At 42.5% G+C, this 17,509-nt stretch overlaps 1 protein-coding gene across 2 annotated transcripts in view; it reads right to left on the bottom strand.

The window, feature by feature from the left end:
- The window catches only part of CFI (complement factor I), a 224,335-nt gene that overhangs the window by 49,218 nt on the left and 157,608 nt on the right, over window positions 1-17,509 (bottom strand). For both annotated transcript variants that reach the window (XM_069241061.1, XM_069241054.1), the window contains one exon: window positions 7,039-7,149. In XM_069241061.1, the coding sequence (XP_069097162.1) occupies window positions 7,039-7,149 (111 nt within the window). The remainder of the gene's footprint in view (window positions 1-7,038; window positions 7,150-17,509) is intronic.

The raw sequence follows: 17,509 nt of genomic DNA, 5'->3' as shown, positions 1-17,509 counted from the left end.
ACGATGGGAAATATGGCAAAGGCAGTCGATGCCGATCTGAGAGCTCTGGCAGGTTTGTAAAAAGTTGCCATAGATTTTAACAGATGGGGTCCTCTGTTATGTAATGCTCTATGAGTGATACAAAGAGTCTTGAAATTCACCCGCTGTTCCACCGGAAGCCAGTGGAGTGCGGACTATGCCTTGGAATGTCAAGCAGAAGAAGCGCTGCTGCATTCTGAGCCACCTGCAATTTGTTGATCACATATTTGGGGGAGCCGAGAAATAGACTATTGCCGTAGTCAAGCCGCGACAGAATGATTGCTTGTACAGCGAGTTTTCTCGCCAAAGGCGGGAGTATTCCCAGAAACTTTCTCAAGAGTCTCAATGATCAAAAGCAAGCAGCAGCACTTTTCTTGGCCTGGTATTCCAGGGTGAGCTGGGGATCAAGCCAAATTCCCAAACTTTTGATGTGATCCTTGGGGGATGGCAGGGACTCCAAAGAGGCCATGGCCAAGGAATTAATGCCAGGGTTTGAGTGATGGCTGAGGATCATTATTTCAGTTTTATCTCCATTAAGTTGGAGCACACTATAGGTCATCCAACTAGATATTGCCTGTAAGCATGACGTCAATGCCGATCCATCTGCCCCCTCTATAGTGGAAAAGGACACCACCTGCTGAGTATCATCTGCGTAGGAAACCAGTGACAGTCCAGAGGACTCCACTAGTTCTGCCAAGGGGGCCATGTATATATTAAATAGGGTGGGACTAAGCGATGATCCCTGTGGGACCCCACAGCTCAGTTTGTACTGATCAAAAAAAATGAGAGCGGTCTAAGACCTGAAATTATCTTTCCTCAAGAAAAGAGGAGACCCATTTGAGTGCGGAGCCATCAATTCCCGTTGCTTTTATCTTTTGAATCAGGAGATGATGGTCTACCGTATCAAAGGCAGCGCTTAGGTCGAAAAGTATGATAGCTGTCATATAGCCCTGTTCCATTTGTTTCCTAGCCTCCTCCGTGACCACTATCAGGGCTGATGCTGTGCTGTGCAAAGGCCTAAAGCCCATCTGAGTAGGGTGTAAGATATTATTCTCTTCCAAACAAATGGAGAGTTGGGAGTTAATGTATTTGTCCAATATTTTAGACATGAAAGGAAGTAGGATATGGGCCTATAATTCTTAAGATCCCTGGTCTCTAAATTTGTTTTTTTTAGCAAAGGCTTCACTATCGCATGTTTCCATTGTCCCGGGACCCAGCCGCTCCGCAGCAGAGAGTTCAGTAGTTCGATTAGAACAGGGATAATAGCTGGAGCTCCAAGAGCTAACACGTGAGGGGGAGCTGGGTCCAACAGGGAACCTGACTTTAAAGCGGCAAGATAGGAGGCAGTCTGTTCCTGAGATAAGGGGGAGAAATGTGATAGAGTGACTGTGCTTATTAGGGGGGTTGTATCTTGGGCCTCAGACTTGGCTTTGTCCTTTGGAAGATTAGAGTAGATGGTGTTGATCTTCTGTTGAAAAAACTTGGCTAACTTGTTACTATTTTCTCCTGAGGCTTCAATTGGGTCAGATGCTTTAGGAGAATGAAAAATCTCTTTAAGCACCTGAAAAACCTCTTTAGGGGAGCCTGCTGCCTGTTCAATTCTACCAGAATAATATGCACCTTGTGCTAGTCTAATTTCTGTGTGATAGTGCCTAATGGATTGCCTATATTCTTCCCTTGCAACTGGGTTTAAAGTTTTCCTCCACTTTCTCTCAAAGCACCAACACTTCCTTTTAAGTGTTGACAGATGAGGGGTGAACCACTGGGCCTCGACTCTCCTTGGGAGCCCGGTTACTGTCTTATAGGGGAGAAGAGTGTCAAGACATTCAGTGATCCAATCGTTAAAGGATTCAATTTCTATCTGAATGTGATTGAAATACGTCGATTTACGGCTGTCTAAAAGCTTGATCCATTAATCCGCGATGAGACTATGCCACTGCCTCACTCTCCGAGCTATAAGCTGGGAGGAGCTTTTTACCGAGGAGATATGTAGTTTTAGCGGAATTAATAGATGGTCGGACCAAGCCAAAGAAGAGCGGGCATGGGGCAAAGCACTGACAGGTTACTGAAGGCTAGGTCAATCGTATGCCGCTTTTCATGTGTCCGGCCTGTAACTAATTGTCTTAGAATGAGAGCTTCCATGTCCGCCAAAAGACGTTTAGTCAATACCAAGTCCAGATTGTCTACTTGAATGTTAAAATCACCTAGAATCGTAAGATTGGGTTTATTACATATTAGATCGGCTACTTGGTCTGGAAAGGTATTAAACAAATTGTCGCTGGACCCCGGAGGACGATAGAGCAGTACTCCTGTAAAGGTGAATGTTGGGTTCAGAGTCAGCGAGAAGAGCATACTTTCGCAGCCCATTAACTGCAGGGGGCAAGAGCTAAACTTAAATTCATGCTTATATATGATTGCGATTCCTCCTCCTCTGGAGGTGGTTCTATCGGTCCTTGCTATCCGGTACCCTGGGGGTAGGGCCAGCACTATATCGGGTCCAGACCCCTCATGTAGCCACGTCTCGGCAAGGAACAGGGCAGTGGGGGCACTATCGCTCAGCAAAATATTAATATCCAGTTTATGTGCTGGTAGTGATCTACAATTTACCAACAAGAAGGATATGTGGGCATTATTGTCCATGGAAACCATGGATCCCATATGTCGAGGTGCCCAATTACAGGAGGGGCAGCACCATGTATTGTCCCTTAAATCGGGGCATATCTGGCAAGTGTCAGGCAGACAGGGTCTGAGACTCCTTTCTGACGTGTAGGTCCAACCCAAACTACTGGACGGACCGGGGGACTGACCCCTCGCCCGACCTGGCGTAGACGGGCGCATTTAAATGGATTAAAGAGGCCTGAAATGGCTTCAGGATTACGTTGCCTCAGTATTCTGTGCTCGCAGATTCAATTGCAGCAGCCGCGTGTTTCAAAGAAGTGCTCTGGACACCACTGGGCCACCTGACCACCTGACCGCAGGAGTTTGGCAGGCGGGCTTTTCTGCCCGCCAAACCCGTAATGAGGTCCTGTGTCTGACTGCTTCCCACACATTAGTGGGCATTGAGGGTCCCTGCTAGCGTGAAAGCAGCCCCCAACAAAGAAACTAGTCTTCCACTGCTCTGAGTATCAGTGCTGCACTCACTGCCGGCTGCTCCGAAAGTAGCGTAGAGAGAAGCCCACGCAGTGCACGATTGTGTTTACTCAGTAACACGGGGCATAGCACAGGGGCAGCCTCATGTGCGCCGTATGGTCGTCCAGCAACAGTAATAGCCCTGCAATGCCTTTAATTGTAAAGTCTCGAGGACCTTTTCTTACAGTCATCAGGCTCTCATTAGCTAGCTTCCCATTCATTTATTTTCTGACATCATCGAAGTTTACTGTAGCACCTTTCTGCTTCAAACTTTTAGACATTTGACGTGGACTTACACTTGCTGATTACAGTGCTGCTTAACTGCTCTAATTAAGAAAGGTGTGCAAGAAATATACACTGCAAAACTCCCAATTATAATCTGCTTTAGGACACATTTTATGTGTTCACGGAAAGCGCTGCTGAAAAGCCTGGTGCTGTAATCTCATGTGCATCCTCGTGTATGTAACATAATAATAAATATAAGAACAATGTAATCTCGTTCTGTCTGGAAATATCCTACCGAGAATAAGGAAACATTGTCCCTCTTGCTAATCTGACTCACTCTAGTCTTTTGAGCTGCAGCCTCTGTTACTCCTTTGATAAATCAACTACATTTTTAAATAACATGGAGAGTGCCTGGGAAAGACTAAGGAATTGGCTTCCATCCCCTTTAATTATTAGCGCAAATAAATACTCCTTGGCGTCCACGATGGAAAATAACAAGTAGGGAGTACTTTTATTTAACTTTCTGCACGCCACCGCCCTTACCTGTTGCCAAAGGAGAAGGAACTTCCTGCTCGTGCAGCACTATGGTCGGTTACATCATGTAGCACGATTGCCAAATTTACAATGTTTAATATATCTTGGTAACTCAGTGGTTCACCTGCCAAAGGTCTCTGGCATGCTTTAGAGCTGGGCTGTGATGGGAAGTCCTCTGATTTCTGGAAGAAGTACTCGAATCTCTGACCATAGCTTTCTGAGAAAATCCCAAAGGTGGAATCTCCAAACCAACTCTAAAAGAAGCCTCTAGTCATAACACACCAACAGTCCCTGCCGCACATGGGGGTCCCGAACCCTTTAGCGGGTCCCAACCTTTCAGGGGCCCCCATTGAGCCCAAGACCAGTGAATGTTCGGGAGATTCATGGGCACCTCATCACATTCAGCAGGGAAAGCATCATTTTGTCACGACACTGCCTTACTGATTCATACCTTTCTCTTTAGGTATGATGTCGGTGCTTTTGTACCTATTTCTTAGTATCAACAGTATCATGAGCTGCCCGAAATAGTGACTCCACCTCCAGTGCATCCGACTGCAGTAATGGGAGAAAAACATACATGTGTCATCTTACCATATCTTTGTAATTCATTGTTGTAGATTCTTCTACCCCTTTTTCAAATGTTCACACAGCTGAATCTTCCCTTCTTCATAACTATTTTTGTAATCACCATTCACAGCAATAAATCATCGGAGTTATCTTTCCATAGACTTGGTTACAAGTAAGGTAAAAAATGTACTCATGCTTCCATGCTTTAATTTCGATCCGCCTTATTAATAGTGGTTAGGTTTTTCTGCACTCGGATTTACTGATTGTGGAAGAACTTGTCCTGACTTTTCCAAACAGAAAATTGAATGAGAATTTGCCCGCAGTAGCAGCCAAGTCTCATGCAGCTTTTTGTTCTAACGGGGAAGAAAACAATGTTTTCCCCTGCTTTAGAAAAAAAATGGCCTTGTCTTGACTACTCATGCCACTTCTTTCCCTCGCCCATAAGCCACACACCAGCCCTGCATACATATGTTTCCTTCACCGATCAAGTGGCAAACTAGGCCTCACATGGCGATTCCCCATTCTATGGAGTTTTACTCATAATTGCAAGGTACGAGGGCAAGTTTTGTTCACGGAAATGGAAAATGTGCTGCAATTTTACACTGTGGTAAAATCACCTCAGGTATCCCAAAACTCTGACTTATGGCCAAAGCACAAAATAATACTGATCATTAGACAAACAAAACATATAAAACAAATGAGCTTTTGTTTTCAACAAGAGAAAAGAGTAAAGAGCTAGCTCTACCTCGAAAGGTCAAAAGGCTCAAAAATATATTTTTGTAATGGTCAGAGTGAGGAGAAGCAGAGAGCTGTGATCCTGTAAAATATTAGGTGAGGAGGTTGTGTGTCAGTGGCGCTAGAAGTACACCAGCACTCCTTTTTGGCTACCTACCAGAACTCATTTTTCATCATCAGAAGATGACTCAAAGCAAGAGAGAAAGAGAGAAGGAAGGAGAATAAGAAAGAGGAACACAGTATCAAAGGATAAAAAGATGAAAAAGAAACCTCAGGAGTGAACCTACGGAACAGGCAGTCAAGGGCGGTGAAAGAAAGAGGCATACATTTGGCAGCCCCAGCATTTAGCAGTGCCAGCAGCTGGTTACTAATAAGAACTTTAGAACTTTGGGCCTCTACATTTACCTACTATTTATACACACTAACCATTGTTAATCAAAAAATGCTCTGCCTGTCTGTCTGCCTGGGAGTAAGCAAGCACTATCCTGTGTTGAATCTTGCAATAAAGAGCATAAATGCAAATCCTTCACGGTGGGGGTGACAAAGGAGTCGACAGCATTAGGCAACCAGCATTGGCAAAGACAAATGGCTTTGTGAACGTTTTTTTTTGGGTGGATGGGTGGGACAAGCAATGTGGATGTCGCAGGAGGGTATAAAGCTCTATGACGTGGCCACATATGTCTGCATCATAGTGCTTTTTTGTTATTGCAAGTCTGAGCAGGCATCCCTGGATGGTGGGAGGGGGCAAGGAGCACATGGACAGGCAGGAGGAGTGCGGCAGGGGACAGCAAAACAATGGACAGCAGGAGGAGCAGAGGAGGGACAAGCAACACAAGATCCCTTGGAGGAGGGCCTGAAGGGACAGAAAGACAACGGACAACAGGAAGAGGGTGAAGGGGAACGGGCAAACAATGATACAGAGCCAAAAGGATAGGAGGCTGCCTGAAAAGATATGCACTCCTGTGGAGTGCTTCAAGTAAAATAAAAAGAAAGTACATCTGAAAGTGCATGCCCAGTGGAAGGACAACGGGCACCAAAAGAAAATATCCTTTGATCCATACGGATCAGACAAACACACCAAGAAGAAGTGATTCCTGAAGTTGGTGACCAATGAGAAGAAAAGGGGAAATGAGACTGATGAGGAAGCCTACCAACGACAAGTAATGGGTGGGTTGTAAGCCCTTCTTAGTTTTCTTTAAGGAAGAAAATGTCTTGCAAGCAACAGAGATTGTGCTGTCTCTGTCAAGACCTAATAGGGGCCAGATTAAGAGTTCAGAGGACGGGTACACTGTCACAAATGTGCCGGATATTCTGTGTAACTTATTCGAATTGTCATAGGATATAATACACTTGTAATATTGTGGAAAGGGTCTCGTCTGCCAAACTCTAAACCAGGCACAAAGATCAAAACGAGTGCTGGGGCCCACTGCCTGCAAAAACCTGCACAAATTAAGCCCTCGCTGTAGTATTTCATCAACCATCAGTCTCAGCATAGCTTGGTTTAAAGGGAAGTAGCCATCTACTCTATGGATGGACTGTGTATTTTGGATAAACACTGATATCAGAATAAACTGGTGCACTACTGGGTGACTTAACGTAATATGAGGCATTGTGTTTGGACTAACAGATAGTAATGACCACTGAGGGAAAAAAATCACAAGGCAGACCAGAAAAAGTTGAGAGGCGTCTGGTGGCACAGGCTCTCTTACCATGCGAGGAATTTCGTACTTCACAGAAGTTGAAAGGTTTAAATTAGAAGTTAGCAGTCAGCAGCTTTGACATGATATGCACAAATAAATATCAAACAAAAAATATATTGTTAGGTCTTACCTGAACAGTCCACTTCGTCTTCTCCATTAATACAGTCAAACTCTTTGTTACAGAGATACCTCTTGTGAATACACGTGTCTGAATGACAGTGGAAAGCATTTTCACTGCACTCTGTTAAAGAAATTAAACATGTATTTTCAACTGAATGTACTTTGGCTGTTTATTTTTTTACAAATGTAGTACTATATATTACATCATAGTATTGTGGGAAATATAGTCACATTTCAGGAGAGTAGCCATACATTTGGAAAACAAAGGCTTAGGCGGGTTTTTGTAGCTTGGCTTAATTTTTCAAAAATGTAAACATACACAAACAAAGCTATACTTGTGACAATGTAGTGCTTTATATATATATATATATATATATATATATAAAACATAACATACCGTATTATACCCTAAAATAACATAACATGATTTAGCATAACAACATAACATACATATCATAAAACATAACAACATAATATAACATAACATGATAGCATACAACTAAAGCGTATAGGCTCTTTGTTGGAGAAAAAAACAGTTCTTGCTCCTCAGTCTTTTTATGAAATAAAACTAGCCCATCTCCATGCAATCTAAAGGTATGATGCTCAAAATATCACTGTATTGGAATAAGGACATTTGTGTCTGTTCTCGCCTTCCATGGCCATAAAAACTCACTGAGTGCCGCTCAAGTTGCAAAGGTAGTTGCCTGTCTGCATTTTATACTACCTTTCCTGGCATAATGAGAAACTCAAACCTTGGAGGATATCTGATACCATTGGATTCACCGCTGATAAACAAAGAAGTATCTAAACTCTGGTGTGAATGAGAGGAGGTCTAAGCTAGAACAAATCCTCATTTGGTGTGCTACTGACAATTGCATCCGTATAATGGTACTTTGGTTTGCATGGGTTTATGAATGTGGCAAAGTCCTTTGATTATTTCCCATGGTTTCAGTGGCAAATAAATGCAAGGCTCTGTTGGATGAAGAAATTGCGCTCAAATGCTTTACACTAAAATGAACTTTGGTTCTGGTGCTGATTTATTTTACGACGTTTGGGTAAAAGAGTGGATTCCAGGATGAAGCCTGAGTATCTGATAGCCAATACATGAGCTTTAAACACTTAGCACAAATTCAAGTTTTTACAGTTGTGAGAGTGCGAACACTGGGGCCTAGTCACAAAGGTAAAGTTATATGAGAGTAAGTCTATGCCTGTAAATTTCCTCTTACACTTTGGAGTAACTTTACTGTTTTTGGCTGATCACTATTTCAAAGTGTAAATTTACATAAAGTATAGATTTACACGTGTCCACCTAATGAATTCAGGGGTGGAGCTAAATATGAGTGCAAATGTACTACTTGTAACTTTTCATATATAGGCAGAGAACACCAACAACTTGATGGGGATGTTCATCATTGGAGTGGAAATCTCACAATATCTATACAGTAAAATATAAATGCAAAATAAATTAACATAATTATGTTTACCTTGGAACTATTAAAATAAAATGTTAGAGGTCATTACCACTTCAAACTAAATGTTTACAAAACAATTACATAATTTGAAACCTATTAATTCATTTGATAAAGGTTATCTTTTAAACAAAATAAAACAAAACTCCCTACCTAACAATTTGATTTTCAATTAATAATTAGTAAATGTAATTAAAAGTTGTGTTTAGTGCATTTAAATGCCGTTTTAATTTTTAAATTAATGAATAAAATATGTAATTATTAATTTTGCATGATTTTTAAGATTAAAACAATATGTATATACATAATATAGAAGTGAAACAATTTGATTATTTTAACATTATTTCCTATTGGGGGTTTTATTAAGTCCCTTTCTCCATTATTTTATATGGCATTATGCTGCATTACCTGTGAGTAGCCGAGTATGGTGCTAGACTTATTCCAAGGCTGAGTTTGAGTACATGTACTACTGTTTTGTCACCTTTATGGCAATAGTACTTTTAGAAGTGTAGTTTGTGCCAGCCATGCTATACAGGAATAGATCCCAAACAAACTTTCCGAGACATACCCTTACGAGGGTTTGGCAAAAGACCACTAGATATTTGGGGTAAAATAAAAAAATGACACTTCAGACTCTGCTTTGGACTACTGATGCCCTCAAGGAGGTGGGTCATCTGGAGGGATTTGCCAAATAGGATTTGAAAGGCATGCCCACGCTAGGAGACATCTGGAGCAAAGATGGCAGTGGCGGCTAGTAACATTTGAAAGTGGGGGGAATAAAAGCCAGGGATCACTTTTAATTAGCAAGCGAGCACTGCATTTTCTTTCCCTTGTGCCTTATTATTTTGAAGACTGTGTACCCCCATGATGGGTGTTCCATCGCATCCATTTGAACAGAATCACAATTACTGCAGGAATACGTGACCACTACCCTGTGCTCTCTGCAGAAAGGACAAGGAGTGGATGGTCATGTATTCTGAACACATTTTACACTGACTGGCAGGCACTGTGAGAAACTCCGAGTGCCTTTAGCCTCAGCTCCAGAGCTCTCAATTGAGGAATAAACACTTAGCACTCCTGGTGTGACTCGCTTCAAAGGATGGGTGATCAGGAATGAAAAATTGCTCCGATGTTATGGGGCCTGGGATTGTGAATAAACTAATTGATAAGGAGGCTGTATGCCACATTTCACCTTTAATGTTGCCATACTATTAGAGCGCTTCACATGACCACTAGTTACATTACACAAGAACACATTCATTTTTGGTTTCTGCAGGAGGATCAAAGACAATTCCACAGCTCACCGAGCAGTTAGATATAGTTAAAGAGCGTAAGTCTGTTTAAATGTCATTGAGAGCTGACCATTTGCTACAGCAGAGTGGGCCCAAATCACCCATTCTTAAATAAAAGATAATCCACGAGATGACCATAATCTTCTTCAGAAAATAAGCCACCTCTCTCCTGGACGGAGATTTCCTCCCAGAATGTGTTAGAAAATCCGTCTTGTGCATTTTAAACAGCAGAGGAATTTCTGCTGCATCCAGTTTGTTTGAATGAGCACTGGATGTGCTCAATAACACCAGTTTGGCATGTTATTATGTAAAATGGTGGAATACCTCACTTCACCAAAGTCTGACATAAATCTTTGAAAGCAGGGACACTGCATATCCATGAGTTGAAAAAGATATGACAGTGTTCCCGCAGTATTATTCCTGTCAATTGAGAGTTTCGGAGTTTTAAGTAGAAGATAGAAATGGATCTTGTTCGTAGTATCTGACACAGGGCAAAATATGGCAAATAATTGCATAACAAGAAGTCACTGAAATGTGGGATAAACAACATGTAAAACTATTGATATTTCAAACAACTGCTGACGAAGCTAACAGGTCCAGGCGTTTCGAGAGTTATTGGTTTTATCTTAGCTATGTTATACAGTACTGTGGTTGTACAGTATGTTTAAAGTTTTATTCTAACGTGCTGTGAAACAGACATTATTCTTTTGTCATTTATTAATGTGTGAAGGATGGTATGAGCTGTGAATTAAAATCTGAAATGTAAGGGAAGGGAAGTAGCAACCCAAACTGCAGATATCTTTAAAAAGTATTATAATATGGTGAACTCTACTCTTTTTTATGGGGAATTGGTGGTGCTTTCTATAGAGAATGGGATGGATAGTGGTTGGTAATAAGTAAGGTGGATAACTGTTAGTGTGATAGTAAACATGCATCATGTTTATTGGAAAGGACCGCTTAAATTTAATTTATGTAATCATTGAATTTAAATTGATAGCAATGGTGCAAAGTCATTAAAGTGCACATGTAAAAAAGATTAAGGACATTTCCCACGTACAACTGCAAGTGAAGAGTGGTGGTAAGCACATTTTGTTATGACAAAGGAAAAATAATGCTACAGTATGCGTTTCATAACTGGCAAGCAGTTCCTCTAATGTGATATTGTGTGCATGGCCAAGAATGAATGCCTTTTGTTTTTAAAAGCACAGCAGAAGTGTGTCCTTGAAGCTGTTTTTGGCACAGTAAAGTTGAAACTAAAACTTATGTTGTGGATGAAGTGCAGTTGCAAATATTGTTTAAAGCTGTCTAACATAACAAATGAAAAGGCAGCATTGTCTGAGGTGGAATTCTTGTAAATTTAAAGTTGAATTTAAATGTTCCCCTCTTGGTCGCTTTCTGGACGCCTATAAGCAAAAATAAATGAAAGGTAACATTTTCCAGTCAGTCGCAGCTCACGGGAGGGAAAAGGGGCGGGCGTTACGTGGCAGGGACGGTGGGGGAGACCAAAAAATAAACCATATCTTTTTCCCATGCCACTCCATCCGCTCTGCTCCGTCATTGCAGGCACAGGCTCCCAGCCTGCCACGAGGCCAACCCTGACACTGCTCAAAACCAGGGCGCTCCCAGGCAGACTGGGAGCCTGTGTAGGCTCTCTTCAGCCCTGCAACACAGTGTCAGGCTGGAGAGACCACAGTGCGCATGTGTGTTTGGCTGGCCGGAGACGGCCACCCAAATATACTTGCGAACTGAGGGAGAGTGCTGTGCACTCCCACTCCGACCACGTCACACCCGTGCCCACTTTTATAGAAACAACATAATAAACTGAGTTAATTATGTTGTTTCTATAAAAGTTTTACAGCTCCTTCTGCTGGCGGGGGGGGGAGTGTTCTAGGGGTGACGCTCCTCCACCCTAGCAGACGAGCCACCCCTGTTTCCAGTGTACTGCGAACACATCCTGTGTTTTTGCAGTCACAACTACTATTTATAGGTGTCTGACATAAGAATTGAAAGGCAGCATTGTTCGAGGGGAATAGAACATAGGTTGTGGTTCAGGAGCGATCACACATATTGTTTAAAGCTGTTTAGCATAACAAATGAAAGACAGCATTTTCCAAGCTGTAATCACGGTGAATTTAAAGATGAATGTAAATGTTGCCCTCTTGGTCGCTTTTTGAACACCCATAAGCTAAAATAAGTGAAGGGTAACATTTTCTAGTTATCTTGCACGTTGTGTTTTTTGCAGTCACAACTATTGTTTAAAGCTGTCTAAGTCTAACCTAAGAATTGATAGGCAACATTGTTCTAGGGGAATAAAACCTATGTTGTGATTGAGGTTCAGTTGCAAATATGTTTAAAGCTGTATAACAGAACAAATGTAAGGCAGCATTGTCGGAATTGGAATAAATGTAAATTTAAAACTGACTATAAATGTTGCCGTCTTGGTTGTTTTTTGGATACCCATAAGCTAACATAAGTAAAGGGTAACATGTTCCAGTGTATCTTGCACACGGCCTGTGTTTTTGCAGTCACAACTATCGTTTAAAGGTGTCTGACATAAGAATTGAAAGGCAGCAGTGTTCGAGGGGAATAAAGCTTAGGTTGTGGTTCAGGAGCATGTCTCAAATATTGTTTAAAGCTGTTTAGCATAACAAATGAAAGGAAGCATTGTCCAAGCTGGAATAAAAGTAAATTTAAAACTGAATGTAAATGATGCCCTCTTGGTCGTTTTTTGGACACCTATAAGCAAAAAAAAGTGAAGCGTAATGTTTTCCAGTGTATTTTGTACACATCCTCGGACTGAGGTGAACAATGAAAACAGAATTGGAAACTGTATTATGGAGCAATTCAATTGTTGGTCTTTATCTGTGCATTTGGATGTCGAAAGGGGTTTCTGCAGTTTCTATACAACCGAAAATGTTTACCATTGAAACTGAAAACAAACTACTTGGCAAAACTATGCCCGATTAAGGACCCTGGCTGAAAGCAAGATTTCAAACACCTCACTCTTTCATTGTTCTTTAGTACAATAAGTAATTAAAACATCACAGAATACATTTCAAATATTGATTTCATCAGACTGTCAAAAGTGATTCCCACCAGGACATGCGAAGCTGGCTTCTCTGAGTATTTCTTCTTTTCAGAAAGTGTGCTTACACGAAGCCTGTACAGAAAACAAGCGCCATAGCATTGTTTGTTTAAAAGAAAAAAAAACAGGAAGTATGAAAGGACGTAGAAGTGGAGCCACTTCTACGTCTGCTTCATGTATGACAAGTGGGCATGGACTCTAACGTAAAACTGGCACAGCCCTGTTGCAGGCTTTTGCTAGGCACAAGTAAATGGGTATGTGGAAGCCATCGTCTGTGCGGCCTAATGATCTCCAAAATTACTCTCTAAAAAAAGGGCAGAACGAAGACCACGAGAAGGAGCAAACAAGAATAAATAATAAATGGGAATTGAGGAGATGTCACCAATGTGTGAGACTGCAGAGGTAGAATTGTGTCCCAACTGTGGTTGATGAAGAGATTGCAAGAGAATATTGGAATATAACAGACAAAACAGCTGCAATTTCATTACACAGCAAAGTGGATTGTCTGGATGAGCAGTGGTCAGGCTGTACCAGACGCCACAAGGGGATTAAGACCGGGGTGTTGTTTGCTGCTTTAAGATCAATTCCTGGCAGTTAAAGCAGCATGTTCGGATGTGAGAGTTATATGGCTGGGATTTCGATGGGGGTGATGGGAGGGGAAAAGAGGAGCAGGAGAAGGAGCAAGTGAAAACACAAGCACTCCTGTGAAGTGCTCAAACACAAAGAAAAACGTAGCTCCTAAAACAGAAGCAGTGGATGGACACTTGGTCCATGCTCTGGGGAGGGCTAAACACAAGAAGAGGCATGACGCATGCATGCAATGGACAAATGGGGATAAAGGATATGGGAGCAACGATGGAGTAAGCAAATGGTGAGCCTATGGGTGGGCCGAAGACCACAGATTGAACACAAAATGACTCTTTGAGACAGCACATGTGCTATCCAGCTGAGCCCTAAAAATGGCCTTTGCTGTTTTGCGTCTCATGGTACAATGTTTAAAGTGCCACTGTCTCACTATTTGGAAGAAGAAGACCCTAAAACGCTTGCAACCACCATCCTGTTCAACAATACCAGGCCTAGTTGAACTTAATTATGAAATCTAATTGCAGAAACCTATGAAGGTTTGTTTATGTGCGCTCGGTTTTGCTGCTATTGCTCAGAAGTTCAATGTAGTTTTAATTCACCTAAGTAAATTGTTTTTTACTTGGTAATCTATGTGAATAAGTCTTCAATATCAACTCTGTAGTCAAAGGGAAGCACTAACAACACAAATCATGTAATGAAGCTGGTATTGTCTCCTTAACTGTTTGTTTGATGTGCTGCTGTCATAGATGTGTTTTTGAACAATGCCCCTCTTTCCACACTACCATTTTTTGCTGAAGAGACTCCCTGTTTCTGTTCTTATTTGGTTAAGTAGTTGGTCATTGATACTGCCACCGGACCTGTGTATCATTTTGATCATGTGTTCCGAGAGCAGCCAATAGCCTGATCCAGTTCCATAGTTGTTTGACTTTCCTTACAACAACCACTCCTGGAGCTGCTCTCATGCTGTTTATAGTAGTAATCGTCAAGGGAGCAATGCCAGGTTTACTGGATTGGCTGGAGTGGGCTAACCCAGTGCTCCTGTTGAGACTGGGGACATGTGTCTGCAATAAGCTTGGCTATTTAGAACAGCTCGGATTGATGAGGTATGAAGTGAGGATGTCTGTCTGGCTGTCACAAGACAGCCAGCCAGTCCGAAATTCACACTTTAAGAGAGTTATCCCTGCTGCCACCCAGTAGGAATGGCCGCATGCTCGCACTCGGACGGGACCAGGGATGCTTTAAAATAAAATAGCAATGCCCATTTTATTTATGATTTCTGCTGCGCTCACAGCAGGAGGGGGCAATACTCCTCCATATGGCCTTAGCCTGTGCACAGCAGAGGTTGCCTGCAAGATCTGGTCTGCAGCCAGACCCTGTCGCCAAACCCCCTAACCTCCCAACCCCATGTTGCACACAGCTCTTTGGCCATGCCCGGTGGGAGTTGACCGCTAGCCTCTCTGGGTGTGCGAATAGGTGTGGAGGGTGCATCTGGGGGTGAGAGTGGCTGTGAGAATGTCTGTCTGGGTGTGAGAGTGTGTACATCAGTGTTTTAGTGGGTGGGTCAGTGTGTACACAGGTCTGTGAGTGGATGCATGAGGTTGTCAGTGGGTCTGTGAGACTGTTATGTTATGTCCAACAGTAATGTGCCCCCATAGGGAGCGACCCTTGCCCAAAGGGCTGCCCCCCCAAACAAAACACACACATACACACCCACCAATCCATGGTGTCTAGAGGTTTCTGCCCCCTTTGGGGGCAGATTGGCCTAATAAAAATAGGCCGATCTGCCCCTAAGGGGGGCCTAAATGGCCTAAATACAATTTGCCCCCCAGGGGAGCAACCCTTGCCTAAGGGGTTGCTCCCCACACATAAAAAAATAAAAATAAACAAAAAAAATTATCCCTGGTGTCTAGTGGTTTGAAAAGGCCTAAAAATAATGTGGCCCCCTGGGGAGCGGCCCTTGCCCAAGGGTCCGCTCCCCTTATGCGCAACTATGAATAAAATAAATATTCCCTGGTGTCTATAGTGGTTTCTGCCCCCCCCCCCGGGAGCAGATCGCAAGGCCGATCTGCCCCCAGGGGTGGCAAAAATGGCCTAATAATAATTTGGCCTCCCCGGGAGCGATCCTTGCCTACGGGGTCGCTCCCCAAACATAAAAAAATAAACAATCTGATCTGGTGCCAAGAGACTCCTTATGGGCAGCACTAGGTAAACAGGGCATGCCAAGGAACCTCCTGGGCCAGCTGGAGAGGTTGCATGAAAATACATTTGCAAAAGTTCGGTGGGGGCCAAAGGGAGAGTTGACAGACCCAATACCCATAAAGAGGGGGGTGAGACAAGGCTGTGTGCTGGCCCCAACACTTTTCTCATTATACATCAATGATCTGGTACAGCATTTGAAACAAAGTAACCATGATTCACCAAGATTGAATGATGTTCCAGTCCCCGCCCTCCTTTTTGCAGATGATACCATTCTATTATCTCAAACTCCCATGGGCTTGCAATCTCTATTAGATAAATTTAGTGAGTATTGCAGCTCGAAGGGATTAGAAATAAATACAAATAAGACCAAATACCTGACTGTTAACCCCCACAAAGCACTTAAGAGAAACATTCGGATTAGAGGGCAGGCACTGGAACGAGTAAAAAACTTCAATTACCTAGGGATACTGCTTGATGCCAAATTGTCATGGGCTCCGCACATCAGTAAAGCTGCTATCTCCCTAACTCATAGCTCCATGGCAATTAGTAAAAAATATAAAAGCTCAAGGACGAGCATTGTGTCACCAGTATTTGAGTTCTATAGGTGCAAAGCACAGGCCGCTGCTCTATATGGTGCTGAACTCTGGGGGTTTACAAAATTAACCCCATTGGTTACTCAGGAAAATAATTTTATGAGGGGGGTACTGGGTCTACCTCCATCCACTCCGTTGATCCCTTTAGCCTATGACATTAACATGAAACAAATAGGCAAACTGGCAGCCCTGAGGCCCCTGCTTTACTGGTGTAGACTTTGGACAACCCCTGAATTGATCCAATACAGGCAAGCACTAACAGAGATCATGGGTTTGGACAAGGCCATCTCCCTCCCGTGGCTTCACTATGTTAGGCAATGTTTTTATAATCTAGGGCCGAAAGTCTATTGGGATGAACCGCATACACTCACAACTCAATCCAAGATCCGTCTAAAACAAGTATTTTGGGACTTTACTCTTAGTAGCCCTTTTTATAACAAGGATCTAGGTAGACTAACCCTAAATTTCCTGGATTACAAACCATTGCCGAGTGCTGAGGATTGGATAGATACTATCCAACCTAGACGAGCAAAAGTCTTATATATGAAGCTTCGATATGGGATTCTCCAGGTTAAGGCTTTTACCTTCAAATGGGGCCTCCCGAATGGGAGTACTCATGAGGCGACCTGTGAGCTGTGTAATATGGAGACTCCGGAAACGATGGATCATGTTCTTTTAAACTGCATTGCTTATGAAAAACAGAGGAGGAAATGGATCCGACCTATCTGCAGGAACGTTGGAATTAGGAACTGCAATGAAGCAGCAAGACTCTTGAGATCCAGTACGTTACCATATGTTGTTTTTGGTCTAAGCCGGTTTCTACTAGCAATTTCATTCATCAGAGACAAGGCAGGCCTGAGGTTGTAAGCGCTTTAACCCAGGCAAAACTTCCACAGTTAATCCACGGTCCCCAAACTGACAATTGGCACAAGGACCGTAGCTATGGAGAGGTTTCTTAAGTTACCTAGAATGGTCGTTTGACACGTATGAAACTAGTTTTTGGATCCAGTTATTCATTTTCTTTTATTTTAAAAATTCCCCCCTTAGCTAAGCAAAGAAGTGCCTGATGGCATGGGAGGTACCTTTTTATGGGTTTTATAAATGAAATACTGTACTTGATTCTTATTTATTGCTTTTAAGACCTACATCAGATAATTTGTTTTTAGTAGCTAAGAGAATATTAGTTGCTGTTGGAATAATGTGCATTTGTATTACCTGTTTGTACCCCTTTTACGGCTTCTAAATGAATACAGGCACG

The sequence above is a fragment of the Pleurodeles waltl genome, chromosome 1_2 (genome assembly GCF_031143425.1).
Source record: "Pleurodeles waltl isolate 20211129_DDA chromosome 1_2, aPleWal1.hap1.20221129, whole genome shotgun sequence".
Taxonomy (NCBI): domain Eukaryota; kingdom Metazoa; phylum Chordata; class Amphibia; order Caudata; family Salamandridae; genus Pleurodeles; species Pleurodeles waltl.
Note: the sequence above shows the minus strand (reverse complement) of the source record. Positions and strands in the feature narration are given on the sequence as shown.